The 18423-nt window shown below is 38.0% G+C and overlaps 1 protein-coding gene across 1 annotated transcript; it reads right to left on the bottom strand.

Annotated features, from left to right (window-relative positions):
- Positions 1–418: 418 nt before the first annotated feature.
- On the bottom strand, positions 419–11919 carry TNFSF13B (tumor necrosis factor superfamily member 13b). Its single transcript, XM_009276053.1, has 6 exons — positions 11513–11919; positions 11324–11429; positions 3310–3366; positions 2913–3025; positions 2666–2816; positions 419–966 (listed from the first exon to the last, which is right to left on the bottom strand). The coding sequence occupies exons 1-6, from the start codon at positions 11837–11839 to the stop codon at positions 854–856; spliced, it is 867 nt and encodes a 288-aa protein (XP_009274328.1). The 5' UTR covers positions 11840–11919; the 3' UTR covers positions 419–853.
- Between the last annotated feature and the right edge of the window lie 6504 nt (positions 11920–18423).

Here is an 18423-nt window from a genome sequence, read left to right as displayed (position 1 = left end):
CAGAAATCCAATTCCATCTACTGTATTGTGTCTAATCTCACTGCGTTTCTTTCTATCCCTGCCTTGCTTACATAGAAGTATACATATATTCCTTGATGAGTAGCAGTGCTTTAAAGATTGAGCTGTTGAAGCATCTTACATGTCCTTTTTCCAGTAAAATTGACTCTAAGTAGTAAATACTAATAGATTTTAGTAATTTATACACCTTTTGTTCACAGGGAAGAAGCAAGCCAGTGGCTACTTTTCTATATATTTCTGAGGAGTTTGTTTTCATTATCGGATACATTTAGACTTTTTCCTTCCCCAAAATCTTGGTGTCAAAGAAAAAACAAAAAAACCCCAGAACCCACCTGACACCTCCGTTTTCTGATGAGGAATCTACTGTTTGATGTTTCTTCCCCATACTTTATACTTCAAATATTTTATTGATGAAACAAAGCAAATCTAAGATGTACTTGTGTTTTAGTTTTCGTTTTCAATTATGGATAATAATTTGATAGTCAATGGTCCTGTTTATGCTATACTTTATGGTCAACTCCTTCTTTGATTTGCCTTATGGACAAGAAATTGTTTCAAAGCCAAAGAACCATTGGTTTATAGTTGTTATTTAGAGTCTCCCATTGTCTAAAATAAATTGGCTTTCTGGTAGTCACACGATGGTTATATCTCACAAGTATGTCTGGTGTGTTTCCTGTTTTGGGTTCGCTTATTAAACTGAAGAAAAGTTCTCAGAAGCTGGTGGTGAATGGGGAGAGACTGAATTGACAGCTTTATTACAAGTCAATATTTTTTCTGACAAAGGCATAGTAAAAGAAGAAAACTGCATTAAGCATAATAACAGAAACAAAGGGCTTCAGAGGAGTCTAACTGCACCAAAAAAAGTACCATCTCCATCCAAGGATATTTTGGCCCTTCTCCGTGGTATTGTAAGTTGAAGTTCATCCCCTTCTTCTAATTTTGCAATGCCTGGCAAAAGATTTGGAATATTTTTAAGTTAATATTTCAGATATATTATTTTCATAATCGGTATTCAAAAAGTCATCACACATCACCTTACAAACATAAGCATGGCTTGTTAATCGTGATGAGTGCTTTTGTATCTTTAGGCACAGTCTTACAAATTGCAGCCTACCCAAAGCTGACACTTAACAGCCTCTGTGGAGCTGGACCTACTTTCCACTCTGCACTCAGCATATCAGTTCACTTAAGCAAACACTGCAAAAATTCGTAACAGTGGTGTACCCAGATTCCTCATGTTATGGTGATGTGACAGTCAAGGTCAGCATTGGGTATTGCTGGTCCTAGAACACTCCGTTCCCACACTTCTGGAGGAGGTCTCATGAGCTTTACCAACCAAATGAAGTTACCAGACATCAGCTGATCCACTGCAACTGCAGAGCACAAAAGTCTGCTTCCTGCCAGCCACACATCAGCTGACGTGATAACCAAAAGCACCTTGCCTTCAAGTTGCAGTCACTGAGCTGAGAGCACATCTAACATCTGCTGCGACACATGCTCGGCAGCATGAGAGATTGCAGTGAGATTTGGTTTTCCAGGTGAAAGCAAAGGGTGGGAATTTGGGAAGCAGGAACCGTGGAGTGGCAGGATGAAGTAGAGATCCTAGTTAAGAAAGGGGGTGAGTAATACAAGGGTGAAATAAGAGGACAGGTGAAACTGAAGGTGGTTATGATGCCAGAATGTGTGGGTGGAAGGGCAGAAAGTTAAAGAAAATGTTTGGACAGCCTCAATTGCCAGGAGGAAGTAGCTAATTTATTTCTGTTTGGAAAAAAAATTAGCTTCCTTCCCCATCCCATTTGTTTAATGCCATTACTTGCCAACAGTCAACTCCACCACCCAATGTCACCCGCTTTTTTATAAGGCATTGGAAAAAAAGATTTTATTCACACAGATCTTGCTGGCAAATAACAAAAGAGAAAACCCTCAAATCCACCATTAAGGGGAAAAGACAGACAGGTAAGAGCTACTGAACAAGGTTTAATAGGCCTTGACAATTCCTTAAATGCTACTGCAGGAATATACATATATATTGAGCATTGAGCCTGCTGGACTTGCATTAAATATTTTAATTGGTCTTTCTTGTGGTGTTTCTAATTTGTGCAGTCAGAAAGAGCTCCTTATAGGAATTACCTATTTTTCATCTAACCAAATAGTAAAACTGCAGTAGCCATTATAAGGAGTAGAGAATTAAGCTGATAAGAAATATCTTTGGAAATCCCACAGTAAGGTATGCAAAAATTGGGTGGCTAAAATTCATATATGATGTTTTAAAGCAGAACGTGGCTCCTAAATATTTTATTGGGATAACTAAATGTGGAACTCAACCCCTAAGTTAAACCGAGTTCTTCAATAAGGACAGTACGTACTCCTTTTGTCTACTTCAGGTATCTAACTGAAAGCACCAAAGTATCTAACCCCATTATCTAGTCAATGGAGAGAGGGGAATTGTTCAGATCACCTAAGTTAGATGCATAACCTCCAACTGCCGATACTTTATATAAAACCGTATTTTTTGAAAGTATTCTGTAGTTTTGCAATTAACCAGATCCATGAATGCAGTCCATTTTCTTTACAACTGCCACAATACTTAGTCACCCAACACTACAGTTTATTTGCAAACAAAGAAAAGGAAAACTTAGATGTTTACCAGCAGTATAGCAAGAATTATTCGGATAAGACTGTGGCATATTTTGGATGCAACGAAACAACGTCACCAAGCTGAGATCATCACCAAACACATGGGCCTTCTTCCTCTGTATTAAGTGTCCCATAGCAAACGTTGTATCCGTATACAAAACCTACAGAATGAAGAGGTAGAGACTTCAAACATATTGTGTGGAGACATTAAAAATCCTTAAAAAAGTCAGATGCTGAAGCGAATTGAGCTTTCTCACCTGGCCATATATGAAAAAATATCCTGTTTCTTTGATCACTATTTTATTTCCTTGTTCTTCTAGAGCTGTTCCACGTTTAAAGCTCAGAAGCCAAGGGACAATGCTTGAATCATCTAAAAGAAACAATAATTTTTGGGTAATCAGAAAGAAAAGTTACTTTCTTCATTTTCATCTGCCAAAAATTAACAAAGCTGACTTCTAGTCAAGACTTCCAGTCTCACTAGCTGGATCTCCCCACTGAAAAGAGGCTATTTGCAAGAGCTGCCCAGATGCAGGGACTTCTTTTTTTTTATTATTTCGGCGACATAACTCAGTTACTGCTTTGAAGTTAGATAAAATTGGATGGAAGAGTTAATACATGGAATAGTTAGCTATAAATCATGGAACACATTCTTACCTTTCTGTTGGATATCACTTTTGCTGTCAGCGATCAGTTGCAAGCAGGCCTGCAGCACTGCAAAGTAAAATAATTTTGAAATCAAAGAAATATAAATCAGTAATAGAATAGAGTAAGCTTTTGAAACTACTTTAAAAAAAAAGACAGACATGAAAAAAAAATCTTCTCTTGGTCTCACCACTTATTTGAAAACATAACCTATTGATTTTAACGCAGATCTTACTCAAACATGCCAAAACAAAATTCATACCGCAACACGTACTAGGTAACTTTCAGCGATCATGCAGCTAAGCAGGAGGCCTCAGAGAGTAGCACAAGTAATCCTTGCTTGTTTTAATCTCTCATCCTAATACAATTGAAAAATTTAGCAGTAAGTCAAATGAGCTCGGAATCATGAGATCAATTAGCCTTGTTAATTTTCTAGGCAAAAGCTCAAAAAACCCCTGTAACCCTGCCAGCTATCACAGATATCAGATTTTCTAATGATGCTTACTATATTATTTAAATAAATTAGTTTCCAGTCATAGCTGCTGTAAAATATTAGTCATATATACTAGTTACATGGTACTTTCAGAATAAATTCTCAAAATCCATATATATGTACTTTCAATACGTTTTCAGATACCCACACTCAATCAACCTGTACTGAGACTAAGAGGGAAGATACAGAGATGACTGTTAGCAAATTAATGCACACATAACAAATAGCTTAGTGACTGTCAAAACTGAGGCGTTACTCAGAACTGTAGAGACTGGCGAAGCTAATGAGAAACTAGGAGTTTGATCAGAGAAAAATATTGCGGTATGTTGAAATATAGGCTCGCAAGTGAAACAAAGATCTTTGTAAAAAATCTGCTACGCGTAAATGTCAGGGAACAGGATGAAAGAAAAAAAGGATAGTTGCATTTGCTTAGAGCAGATTTTAATGAAAACATCTGGTTCTAGTGCTACTTTGAAGGTTGGCAAACAGAGTAGTAATATTTACTGCACTTGACAGAAACCAAATGAATTTACTAAGAGTCAAGAGAAGAAAATTCTGCTGTGGATTGCTGAATCTCCATTTTTGTTTACCTCTTTTCAGGTAAGAAGGCTGTGGGTCAGATTTGGCCACTCTTGCTATAACGGGCAGTGCGCTACTCCATGGGATCCTGTTTCTACATCTGCCAGCGGTACCCACGTGTGCAACCAAGTGCCCAGCAGCACAAACCTCTCGCTGCACGGCAGGCAGTGAGAGGATTTGAGTAGAAAGCAGCCTCTCTCTGTATCTAAGTCTCCTTTCCAAGGGGACTGCCTGAAAATACCAGAAGGGAGCTGGATGCTCACCAGCACTCAGCGTTGCCAACTGGCAGCGGTCAAAGATTCAAGCACATGTCTGGGAACGCTCCAATGTCACAATGATCACGTAATCTGTGAGCCCTGCTTACGTTAATGGGAATGCTATCCTGCAAGCTCTCATCTCCTACACTGGAGCGTGTCCTTGAGTTCTATCAATACTCATCAATAATGTGCCAAAATCTATAGATTTTCAAACAAGAATTTAAAGGCATCTGAATTCCCTGCTTTCTGATAAGGAATAGAAAAACCAAGCCAACATAAAGTCTAATTCAGTCATTTTTCTATCACGATAGTGAGCGACAGAATTTTCTGAAAAAGCAGCTTCCAAATAAAATCAAAACATGATTTTTTGGAGTCACACAACAAAGCACATCAGGCAATTTATTTCACAAGATATTCATTCACTCTCCTTTGGAGCAAAGGGCCTTCCTAGTGAATGGAATTTGCTGATTCCCTAGTATTTCAGTGAGCTAAATCAAAATTTTCATTCCTGCTTTTAAAAGAACTCACTAGTGTGGCCACTGGATTTTCCACTAACGAAATGAGAGGATTTGTTGCGATTCACACTAGCCAGCTGCTATCCAGCAGGGTACCAACGAGTAGTGTCCACAAGCAGTGGAAGTTATGGCTACTTTGGCAACTCTTGTTAAACCTGCTCTGCAAACTTGATTGACATTCTTGAAACTATCCTGATTCACAGTCTGCAAGTCTGGATTTATGTTTCAGTTGTTTGCAGCATTGAAATGCTAGTCATCATTGCTGAGAACTGCTACACAGTAATTAAAATCAGCAAGTTCAGTACAGTCTGAGATCTTTTCTATCTTTTTAAAACACATACCAACTCTCCTTTATTCTACAGATATCAAATCTACATATATTCTCTAAAAAAATCTCACTGTCTCTTTTTTTAGTGTATGCAGATAGAAATAAGGCTCCACAGAATGTAGTAAGCTTGCTTTTCACAGAGAAATATGGATACAGCAGTGTCATTCATGACAATAAAGAGAACAGAAATTAGCACAGTGGCCATTTTACCTAAAGCCCCAAAGGACAAATAATATCTAAAAAAGTATTTGAGGGATTGAACAACAACATGCTTCCAAAAAATGTTCAGAAGACAAGACTGACACGTAACTATTTCCAGTATATATAAGCACTTCACTTTGACATCAGCGGAACTACATTCATGCCTAAAATTAAGTAATTCATTGAAACAAATTCAGAGTAAACAACACTACTATTAAGGAGAAGATGTGGATATACAGAGTATATTTTCTGGGTAAATTAACAGGGATTTTCAGTAAAAAGTTAACACTGTTAAGAAATGTTAGCAATTCTATTCCAAGAAGGACCCAAATCTTACCTGAAGTACAATATCAAGAATACATGCATTACAAAATACGGGTTGAATAGTTACTATCAGTACCTAGCAGAATAAATCAAAACCTCTACCTGAATGCCCTTCAGCCCAGTGTAAATCAAACCTGAGCATCAGGTTTGTAGTCTAAACTATTTGTGAATAATTAATAATGCAAGCAGAATACAGGATTCATAAAATATGTCTTAAAAATGTGTAAAAATATCTAGACTGAGTGTCACCATGAGGTCTAGCTGTATAAAACAGAGTGCATCTAGAACAACAGTGTGCCCCGTTCTCTTGTGACTTTATGTAATAACTTTGCTTTGATGAGCATTTTTTTTTTTATGATTTTAACCGCTCTGTGGGGTGTGGGTGGGGAGAAGAACATTTTAGAATCTCTCTTCTTCCATTAACAGAACAGCCAATTCTGAAGAAGTTAGTGACTCCAGATGCCTTTATAAACCACAGCCAGCACATGAAGGGATGTGTTCCCCATCGGTTGAGCAATATAACCACAATTTAAAAAAAAAAGCTAGCTTTTGCAGCGGGATAGGAACGCAGCCTTCTGTGTATCTGTATGATTTAAGACCTGGTATTGGTAAAATCAAATTTGTCCTCCCATGCAAGTTTTTGTATTATTTAACTTGCATAATCATTTTAATATTTTGCAATCTAACTTCATAACCCATCCAAACAAAATTTCAAGTTTGTTATCTGTGAACTCATGCATAAATTTTTGAGTTTCGATATCTGAGGTCCGAGTCATCTATCTTAATTTTTGCTGAAAAAAAACCAAGCAAAAAACCTGAACTTTAAAAAACAGACCTGCTTGTTTAGGTTCCTTCTTTGGTCTAGATCTGTTCTCTGTAGACTTCCTGAAACATACTTAACTACTAGATAATTCAGTTTATAAATTATATGCATGTTCTTGAAAAATTTGCAGTTCTTCTTCCCTTAACTTTCTCATTTCTCATCACAAGAGATCTTTTTTTTACTTTTTGCTTGTGCATTTTTATAGACTGGTTGATTTGGTGCTTTTTAATTAAGAAGTCTTTATATGGCATTAATCATGGACTAAATCAGTCCCTGCATTATAAAGGGCTTGGTCATAGTTACAGATATGACTCAGATCTAACAAATATCTTCAAAGTATTCGTAGCATTATTTTGACCTTAACAGAATTACCAGTAACATGTTACAATCAGAATAACAAGGAATTCATTTACTAAGAATTAAGAATACTTTATGTAGACTTCTATTATACAGTATAAAGCAGAATATTGTTTTTAAAAATTAGAGCCTATTTTGTGTATTTTTGATTGCACAGTGTTCTGCATAATACGCAACACTGACTCATTCATTCAGTAAGTGGAATTCTTCATGTAAAATTGCAAGCATTGTATCAAGTAATTTTCTATCCTTTCGCATAGAAGGGCCTACTTCCTTTTGAGTTAGCCTGTTGTCAGCAGAAACAAAAAAGAATAACATCTTTTCAAGAAGTAGGCCTTTTTTTTTTTCTATTAAGAGAACTCTTATATTTCCCCTCTTCAAATAATAAAATAAGAAGTATTTTGAATATTTGGTGAGGGAATTTTATACGTGGCATTTGTTTAGACTAGTAACAAAAGGTTAGGTTTCTTGATTCAAAGATCACTAAAGTCAAGTTCCACTTGCAAAAGTTCTGGCTATCCCTCTGTCACAGAGATCTAAACCAACAACGTACAGAGTCAAAACACTTCTAACCAACAAATGTACCAATTTGCCAGTAAGGCAATTATACCAAGAACAGTGGCAAAATTCTTACAACTTATACGCCACGCTTGCATGCCAATAGTTATTTCCCGTGGACACAGCTGATATCGGGGTAGAACCTGGGAACCGCTAGTAAAAAAAAATTGCCAAGTCACATGCCAGGTTAACCTATTTCACTGCTTTGTGGAATTAGTTCGAATTTCTCCTCAGTTCCTTCCATACACGCAATCAGACTGGTTGATATGGATAACCTCAATACACCAAAGTAAATATAGTCCATGGGTGCTCCAATCTGATCACAGCAGAACGTTGCCTGAATTTGAGTTTACAGAAGGCCTGATGCTCACCTCCCTAGTTGGCCGCAGGAATCAGAATCCCACAATAATGATCAGAACAAAGCACAGAGAGAGCGTGTAAATGAAACTTGACGTTTGTACATTGAACTGGCTTAGGTAATGGAACTTATATCTTGTTCCCGGACTCAAGCGCACATACATCTTAGAGAGAAACGTGCAGGCAAGGCAATTGATAATTGTGACCAGGGTATAAAATTCTGGAGAGGTTTTTGTTGTGTAGCAATTTTCCTCTACAGGCAAAATTTGTAAAAAGAAAGACAAATAAGAAAAATTATATCTGTTCTTATGTGTCCTGATACGACATTTGCCAGAAGTGGTTAGATGATCTATCTGCCTCCAGATTAATAATATATACCTTTTAAAATCACCCATTACTCCTACTCATTGTATCAAGAACTCTGGTTCTGACTGCTAACTGTACAGCTGTATTTGGAATTGATGCTTGAAACCCATCTTTTCAACCTCCTTGAGCTGGAAATTTTCTCAAGACACAAAATGTACATACAACTACTGATGACTAATAGTTTTATGCATGAACACAGACAAATGCATACCCCATAAAAATATGAAAAAACAACATTGTGTTAGATCCATTTTCATTCGATTGTCATTTAAATTAAAATTCTAATTTGTGGCCACTTTTATGCACACAACATCAACAAAATAGAAAAAAAAAAAATTAAATGAAAATTCCCTATGTTCAAGACGGGCTGTGCTGGGCCTAAAAAGAACCATGGGGCATCCATTTCTGGAAATTAATAATTAAAGTTTAAAAAGAAAACAGGATTGAACCATAACTTTATTTATAAACAAAATAATGGTTCTATATTTTACTTCTGCTCTGTGATGAGAAGCAATTGTATATCAGTGACATTTTCAAGTATTCACTTTCTAAGGAATTGGTCCATGTTAAAGTGAAATTATGGGTCAACAATTAATTATGAGACCAGACTTCACTTTGAGTCCGTGTTGAAGCAAACAGAAATAGGACAAGAACAAGGCACCTCACTCAATACCCTAATTTTTCTGCCATCGTACCACAATGAGTGCAGTGCATCTGCAGGACGATTTGGAGGTTGTTGGGATTCCAGTACTCAGAAATGGACACGAGAAGATCAAAACGCTGGGCTAGTAATTGTGTGTACATGACCAAGTAACAGACAGGATTCAGCACCATGAACAACACCGTGTTCTCTTATTTCACTCACTCTGCTAAAACAAAACGTTGACTAGTAGGTTCATGGTCATCAGTGAAGTCTGATCTGAGAAAATGTAACATCTTACTGAACTCTGACAAGTTTAATTTGTTGTAATTAGAGCAGGCAGAAAGGTAACCCTGTCCAACAGATGACCTTTTATATAATTTATAGATTTATAATTTACTTTTTTTCTTTTTTATATACAAAACCACGATGGTCATGTTAGAAAACAGTTTTGTAGTAGGTCAACCTATGTAGCTTTTCCCTTTTAGATGAATGTTCATATTCTGTGCTTTCTGTTATCCATCCTAAACAATTTTAAAGCCAGCTGTATCTTTAAAATAAAAAAAAAAAGCTTACAGAAATAAGTAGCTTAATTAGAATTTTATGCGAAGAAAGATAAATGGGTATAATCAGAGGTGGCTACCTGATGAGAAGAATCTTAAGTCTGCCAGAAGCACAGCTGAGGAGCCCAAAACCCTCCTCTCCCCCATACACCCTCAAATAGCAGTAAGAAAAAGATGAAAGCTACTGCGAAGGGAACTGCGTAACTTGCAGAGTACTGATGCTATAACATTTGTTTAAAAAAAGACATGCCTCCTTATTTTTGAAGATACTTGTGCTTTAGATATAAAAGATGACTAGCTTTTATTTGGGAGATGCTAGGGTGGGGAGAGCAGGGTAGCTCTGTGGCTCCTGTGATAGGAAACAGGATACAAGATACACCATTTAAGCAATCTTGTCCTCAGTCCTGTTCGTGAAATCACTCTTAGCCAAGACCCTGAACCAAAGATTACTAATGAAATAAAATAAATCCCATTTAAACCTATGGATTTTGGGTGGTGTCCTAAATGAATGTTCTCTTTTGAGCGACTTGGAGGCAAGCAGAGTGATTATACTCTAGAACTTAAATTTCATTTAGCTTGCTGAAGCTTAAGTGAAACACATTTCACATTAATTAGTAATCAAAAGCACATTTTAAGCAAAGTCTGATTTAGTCTTTACCTACAGATTACTCCATTTTAACTTCATCTATTAATAATTTAAGATATCGGCTTTCATCAGTTAAAACAATCTCGAAGTATTCGTAAGAGGATTGAACTGATTTAGCAACTCAGGAACATTTTTAGTTACTCGGTGCAATTAGAGTATGTATGCAAATTGTTATATTCAAATTCTGTATTTCATCCTATCAGGCATCACTGTCTTTGGAAAGAGAAGACAAAGAAAATGTAGGCATTTTACCCCCAAAGGAAACAAATATATCCCATTAGTATTCCAACATTATAATACACATCAGATGTCTTTTATGGAGCACAGCCTTCAGTGTTCTCTGCAGCACCTTTTAAAAAGGCCATGATAAAAAAATCTTATTGGATAGGCACGCCTTTATTAATTTTGCTAATTGTATTAATAGATTGTTTTAATGCAGAAAAGATGCTAAACTTCTGAATTCCTTGTAGTCTGCCTCTTTTGACAGGTACAAGCCAGCCTTTCTCTTTGAAAGCTCCTACTTCCCTAAAGTTAAGGAGCTTTCTTGTTACTTCTCTCTTTTAGGATGAGTGTGTTTTCCCAGAAAAATGACTTGGCATTTTTAATAATAGCTTTCCTTCCCTAATATTGATCAGAGAGAAACAAGTTAGGCATTACCCTGAACTGAGAATGATGGATTTAGAATTGAGCAATTTACAATCTGAAGAATTTAAAGTTGCCTTACTCAACTCCACCGCATCATCGAGAAATACTTCCGTTACGAGAAGCAGATTTGGGATCTAACGTTCAAAGTTTAACCTGCAGATAGCATGAATATCTGGTACCTTAAACGGTATGGTAACCATTAAGAGAATGTACCTACAGTTAACACCACTCATTCAGCAATAACTGTAAAAACCTTAACGGGGTCTGGGAGCACGGATTGGCTGACAGGAGAAGATACGAGTCGAGCGCTGCTGCTTTTCTCAAGACAGTATCCAACTGTGGCATCCCAACCCACTCCACCGGCTGCTATTTACCTGTTTCTTCTGTGTGGACAACAGACCTCCTTCCCCTGTTCCTGCTCCCGTTCCAGATTTCCTTTTGGAAGCTTTCAGGTGGGCCAGGACCGGGAAGCCTGTTCTCCTAACAGGGAGAAGCGACGGTCAGTGAAAGCAGCCTCACGTTTGCTCATCCCCTGCAAGCCAAACACCACCCCTCCAGCTTACCTGCCTGGCGCCAGTTGCAGACACTTGCAGGAAGGAAGAAACAGGGGTACCCGCTTTATTTTCATCAGGGGACACGGGTGGCCGGTCTAGCAGAGACCTTGCCTGGACCCTGTAGATCAGCTCGCTGCGCAGAGCTTCTAGTTCTGTTTTCAGGGTGATAACATGGTAAAGAGACACTGCTGCAAGACAAGAGGACAGGAGCATTGCAAGCCACAGGAATGTGACAGAAAAAAGTCCCGTGGTGCCTGAAGCAGCACCAGGGGGGGCAGAGGGAGAGGAGGCGGTATCCTTCTGTTGGATGACGTGCACACAGTCCACGGATTTCATCGCTGCTCTTTCCTCACTAAAGCCAGAGGGAGAGTTCAGCTGTCCCCTTCCGAGGTGCAATCCATGTTACCAGTTGCTCTCTGAAACTAAGGGCATCCAGAATAAGTGAACAAAACGCCCAGATCATTTCCTGTCATATGAAGCCGTTGATAGAACCATTAAACTTAATGTACAGAGTGAACGTCTAAGATTCGGTCTCTGTTTAGTTTTCTTCTTACTGCGCTGCATTTTGGAAATAAATACTTTCTCATGAGCTGCTTGCTCAATCTACCTTCCTCCTTTCACTTTCAACTATTTATTTACGTGGCAGCTCGCTATTATCGTTTCCCATTATCTTTAAATTTAAGCACAGCCAGTACCACTGGTAATTTAGAGCCTTATCTATAAGAGCAGAAACAATGTAATGTTTCCTGGCAGCTTATCACCCAGTGCTACTTAAAAGTCATACACATATGACAATGCGTGTGCCTCTGGGTGTGTGTAGGTATATAGATGTGTATATACATTATATCATATACATTAATATATACCTATTCATATCTAAAGTGCCTATATGCATACAGAGGGGACAACCTATTCAAACAAAAATTTTTGTGGTTTCCTAAGCACTATAGTGAAAAATATTCCCAGGTATGAGTAACAAATTACTGGTCTGTCAACAGTATGAAGTTGCAGATTCTGCAGTTCAGTTCATCATACTAACTTGAAAAGGGATGAATTTTTATTAAACTTATCTAATAAATATAGTTTCTCTACAGAATTCAAGGACCTGGATTAATGCAAAAGGTGACACACAGAAGCGGGGAGAGGAAACTTGGGGCGGGGAGGGGGAACTAGAAGGGGTGAAAACTAGAGGATGGGAAAGAATAAGAGAGGGGAAAATAGGGGTGGAGGGCAGAGGGGTATAAAAGGCAAATAACATTTAGAGAATTAAAAAAAAAAAATCCCAAAACTTTAAACATGTATACTTAAGTTTTTCAGGTGAATCCTGAGTGTCTGGCTTAAACTCATCTTTTTAAGATTTTACTAGTCCTTTCATCTTAAAACGCTGCATTGGGAATTCCTTTCTACTCTGCAGCAGCAAGGCTACCTAAATATCCCAAACATGTTCATATGCTTTTTGTATTGTCTTCTCACACAAAATTAAAGTTTTACTGCTTTGTTAAAAGTTTCAGTGGTCTGGGACAGAAAAAAAAGATCAAAAAGCATCACAATTAGGGCTAAAATCAACAGGTCACCCCCCCCACTGGAATCTAAATTTTTTTACCATGTAAGTAAACTTTATCTTTGCAAGAGAGAGAACTTTTACAGGTCTGTCTGAATACTGTGTACTAAATCCTGATGGCAACAATTGTCAGAGTAGTTCAGATCAAGTTGATTCTGTTGGGAAGGAGAAAGAAGGAGCAACAACAGAGTAACAACTTCCGTATCCTCTGCACTTCTATTTCTTAAGACTATGAGAAATTGAGGGTTGTTATTATAAGCTTTATCATCTTCCGTTGTGATGCAAGGTACTCTTCTCCTTACTTTGCCATCTCCAGCAACCACCCAATATCCTGCACAGACAAGTAATTCTTTTCCTAAATGCAGAGGAAAAAAAATTATACCACGTATCCTAACATGCCCCTAGAAGGCACGTACATACTGTGAGAAATGATACAGAAATCAGTGCAGGGTGGAATAAGAGCAGAATACCACACCGTTTCTGCACCTGTTTTCAAGGCTAACTTAAGGTGTAAATGGGGCTGCATTTTGAAGGAAATTTATGATGAACTAGGGTAGGGTTTTTGAAACAGAATGAGCAATTATTAGAACTAAGCAGACATGCCTTGAACTATCACTAGACATCAGAACGTTACCAGCCTAGTACTGACTGTGTTCCAAAAATAAAATAATACGACAGCTGGAAAATAAGTGCTATTTAAGAAAATGAAACCAAGTGAGAGAATGAAAGTTATAACTAGCTACCCAGGAATACTGAGAAACCATTGGCTGGCGAGGTCTCTGCGGTCATTAGCATATAAGAAAATGACAGACAGGTATATAATTAGCATCGCTCTAGTCGCTTCCAGAGAAAATAGGCTGTTCCCAGCCTCCACACCTTCTTTAAATGGGGTCGTTATTTGGGCTGACAAAATAATTGTGGTGACACAGAGGACTTCTGTAAGACATCTGGCTTTGTCTTGCTTATCATTTTGATAAATGAGAATTTCAAAGGGGAGATGAGGAAAATCAGAACAGCCCACACACAGCAAATTGTTAATTCAACAGGTATTTCTAGTTGAGTATCAAAGGGATCACTCTGTTTGCAACCTTGTGTTGTTCTATAGCTTCATAAGCAGTTAAGTGATTTGAAAGAAAATATAATTTTAGACGACTTTTGTGATTACAAAAACATAGTGGAACAATAAATAATGACAGTGAGAGATCAATCATGAAAAACAACATGAATTGCCTAGAAACATACTTAGTTGAACAACTTCCATTTTAACACAATCAAATGAAGCTTCAATAAATTGCAGACTACTAATTGCATTAAAGTAAAAGCTCAGAAAAACGACTTAGGGAAAAAAAAACCAAACAAAACCCCCCACGCTAGTTGCAGAGCCTAGAGCGTGGAGTCGGTGCCTCGGTGCTTGCCACTATCTCTTGTCATAACATACTGTCCTCATGTTTCCTCTTGTTGGCAGCGCTGCAAAAAGTAGTCCTTAACCTGCTTAAAGCAAAGTCAGTAAGATTAACACACGTGCAGTTTCTTCTGCGTTTTAAACTAAGGTATGACTAAAGAGGACTAAGGAGTGCTCAGATTAGCCTTCCATTAGCAGACATGGGAGGGTGTTGACTCCAGCTGAACACGAGCTCTCAGTGGAACGTTCTTGTTGAAAAGGAAGTGTAACATTTGGATATATATGCTGGAGCAAAATATTAAGCAAAAAGAAGAGGTGGTAGCAGTAATCGTGCTTTTATAGCGACAAAACTGTTTGCATATAGCTATGACTGCCAAAACCGAACAGTGAAAAGGGTTCAGAACAAAAATCCAGAATGAATGTAAGAAGCCTAAAGAACTCATCACGGAAAGGGTGTTCAGTTTGTGGTTAGCAGCCTGCTTCTACTGGCCAGCTTCCCTGAAAACCCTTTTGCAAAAGTTTGTACCATATTAACTGGTTTTGGCTGAAGACACACACGCTATGCTATGCATGCATGCAGGAAAACCTTAGGGCAACAAGTGACCACCTCAAGCCCTGTTCAAAGCAGCGTTTTCCAAACTATTTCTAGAAAAGAAAATGCCACCGCATTAAACTGCAGAAACCTAGTCCTGGCCAACTAACTCTGGAAGCAAATAGGAATAAACCCTTATAATAAAGGTACTCTGAAAATATGGTCCTGTTTTGCATGCACAGTACAGTCAAACCATGCACACACAGTGCATCTAACCATTTAGTGCCTCCTTAACTCAAAGAATGAGCTATGCTGAACACTCAGGTTGACTGACTAGGGGACCTCTTTAATTTAGCCAAGGAAAACTATTAAGAAATGCCTTGGCTAGTCTAAGAATTTTACTTAACCAAGTCTTTTACTTTTGGGAAAAAGAGCAAACTTTTAAGTAAAACTCAAAATAAGAAGGAAAAAAAAAAACCCCAACACCATTACCACTGAAGAATCTTAATGGTGAGAATGTTTCACTAGGGGAAATGGATTCCTGAACAAAATCAAGGCTGGTTAAACCTTCCAAGATGTTACAGCAGAAACAAACTCTGTAATTTCTGCAAGCAATTAATTTTTTTCATTTCCGTTATGCAGAGTGTCAGATTAAATGATCAAGATGGGCCCTGCTAACCTGCAAATTTATAAAACACCATCACTACATCTGCGGGGAACCAAGGCAGAGTTAGTAAGCAATCACACAGGAAATTTGTGGTTGAACCAGAAACTGAACTCTTGATTTCCTGAAATCCAGTACTGTACTTTAACCACAAAAGTATCTTCTTTGAGGGGGAGGAAAATCCCATAATGAAGTTTAACGTACAAAAGAGAAGCAGATAATTTGAATATGAAGACTTGGGTAAAAACCCAATTTACTGAAGAAATGTAAAAGTTTACTTAAAAACAAATGTTCTGTTTTTAAAAGGGAGGTTGTACAGATGCTGCAACCCAGAGATCCAGGCAAATGTCAATGGCCATACTGAACGTACGCCTCCAGTGGCAAAGGTCCAACGTCACATACTTGTGAAGTAGCCACAAAATGGAACTGGTCCCTGCGGTTATTACAAAAAGAAAGAGGCCACGATAGCCTGCCTTACTACACAAGACAGTCACAACAGATAGAGGAGCAAAGAATAAGCAAAGCTTTCATTTTAAACACATTTAATTTCAAGTCCTTTCTGAAGACGGAAAAAATGGATGGACTATTTTGGAGGAGATCAGAATAAATCCTGTATGACAGTTTTCTGCTATTACAGATATCTGTATTAAGAGTATTCATAGATAGCCCTCTGAAACAGTACACATTCCCTTCACGGACACTTAATTAGTTCTTGCAGCCATTAACTGCAATTTACACAGTAGCACAACCAGGTAAGTTCCTGTCTAACATATGGATCCAAAAATCACTCTATTTGTGGATACTGTGCTCCTGTGGCTGTGTATCTTGCATCCTATTATCTTAAATTTTAGGAAGCTGTTGAATACCTTGCAAGTAAAGGATGTGTTATACAAACAGTTAAAGCCTTATTTGATATATTACCTTGTTAAAAGGAACAAAAACCAACCAAACAAAAAATCCTACAAGATTTTCCTGAAGAAAAAAGATATTCTTTTCTCTTTGCCTCCTAATTTCAAAATTGCCTAGGATAACATGAGCGTCTCTGCACATTTCAGATATGCCATGCTTGATTTATTCCTTGCCTAAGACTTCATTTCTCTAGACATCTAGACAATTTGGGTCCAAATCTGGCATGCATACTACACAAAGTAAACATACAGCTGACTTGCAGCCATCATTACTTTTTACATGGTTATTACAGTGCTTTCAAAGAGAATAGGAAATGGCACAGGAAGGAAAAGCAATTATTATAGGTGTCTCTCAAAGAATGCAGCAGAACCAACAAGAAATATAAAATAACTTAAAAAATACATAAAATATAAAAAGAAAACACAAGATTTATATACTACAGCACCTTAATGCCAGCCTCCTCCCCTTCCCCCCTGCCCCCATGATGTTATAGCAATTCCTTCTTACTGCACAGGAAAAAAGGAGCTCTGTCATACAGCTGTATCTCACTTCTCTTATAGTCTCACTGGCTTGGCTATCCAGCAACACGGAGTATTGCATTTGTCCACCTCTTCGACACTGCAACTTGACAGATTTTGCACAGATGGGCTAAAAATGCCTTTGTATGGGCCATGGCCATGGCCCTTCATGTGGGAGTGGCCACTCTGCTGCTGCTACGATCTGTGGACCTTTTAACAGAGGGCTCAGGACAGGGATCCAAGTATTTTCAAATCGTAGCATTATTTCTTCATATCTTTATCTAATTGCTACACTGTCCCCGAGTCCTCAAGGACAGAAAGGGAAGGGTTCTCTGCCTGACCTTTCCCTTTGAATTTTTGTAAATAATTAGCCCACACCAGATGTAAGCATAACGTAAAACAGCTGTAGAACTTCCTTTCTTTCTGTCTTCAAGCAGCAAAATCCATTCCTCAGCTGCTCATCAAAACTAGCGGCAACATCTGTCCGAACTTGGTATGTGAACACATTTAACATTTTATGTCAGCAACCTTGCAGTTTTGCACTATTCAGCTCATTGCTTAAGATTATTAAAGATGTACCTCCAATTATTATGAGTGAAGCCATGTTCTCTAATACATTAAAACCAGCTCTGCTTTTAAGCCGTATTGCCTTTCAGAGAACAAAAAATTGCTGTTTTTCAAGACATAGGAGAGTTATTCTGTCCCCGCCCAAGCTGAAGCATAACAAATTAATCCCATTAAGCTTTTCAAAACATTTCCAGAAAATATCCAGTGTATCTTTCTTATCTACTTAGAGACAGAACTCTGCAAAAAGTCTAAAATGAAGACCCTGAATAGAGTCCAACAAAGGATTTAAAGCTCAAGCATGTTCAGTATCTTCAGAGCAAATAATTTTTGTTTAGCTGATGGTTCAGCATTTTCTCAAAACCTTACCTGTCTATACTTGATCTTTTTAACAGACAGCAAGTCCCCCGCCTTTGGTTTAGGTTTCCTTTCTAGCATTTTAGTTTAGATGTTCGTATGCCCTTATGAACATTTACTATGATTTAAGCAGTACTTGCAAATTCTGAGAGAAGTTAAAATACTGTATTTTACCTTTGTCTATCTGATATGAAGGCCTATACCTATTGTCCTGGTTTCATCTGGGATAGAGTTAACTTCCTTCCTAGTAGCTGGCACAGTGCTGTGTTTTGCATTTAGTGTGAGAACAATGTTGATAACACACCGATGTTTTAGTTGTTGCTAAGCAGTGCTTACACTAGTCAAGGACTTTTCAGCTTCCCATGCTCTACCGACTGAGAAGGCTGCAGGTGCACAAGAAGCTGGGAGGGGGC

Source organism: Aptenodytes forsteri, unplaced genomic scaffold (genome assembly GCF_000699145.1).
Source record: "Aptenodytes forsteri isolate BGI_AS27 unplaced genomic scaffold, ASM69914v1 Scaffold96, whole genome shotgun sequence".
NCBI lineage: Eukaryota > Metazoa > Chordata > Aves > Sphenisciformes > Spheniscidae > Aptenodytes > Aptenodytes forsteri.
Note: the sequence above shows the minus strand (reverse complement) of the source record. Positions and strands in the feature narration are given on the sequence as shown.

Excerpts from the sequence above, each read along its gene's own strand:
- TNFSF13B (XM_009276053.1), bottom strand. The coding sequence starts at position 11,839 with ATGAAATCCGTGGACTGTGTGCACGTCATCCAACAGAAGGATACCGCC. Across the intron at positions 11,430-11,512 it reads CTGCAACTGGCGCCAGGCAG|GAGAACAGGCTTCCCGGTCC; the intron begins GTAAGCTGGAGG and ends TCTCCCTGTTAG. Across the intron at positions 3,367-11,323 it reads TGTCCACACAGAAGAAACAG|TGCTGCAGGCCTGCTTGCAA; the intron begins GTAAATAGCAGC and ends TTTACTTTGCAG.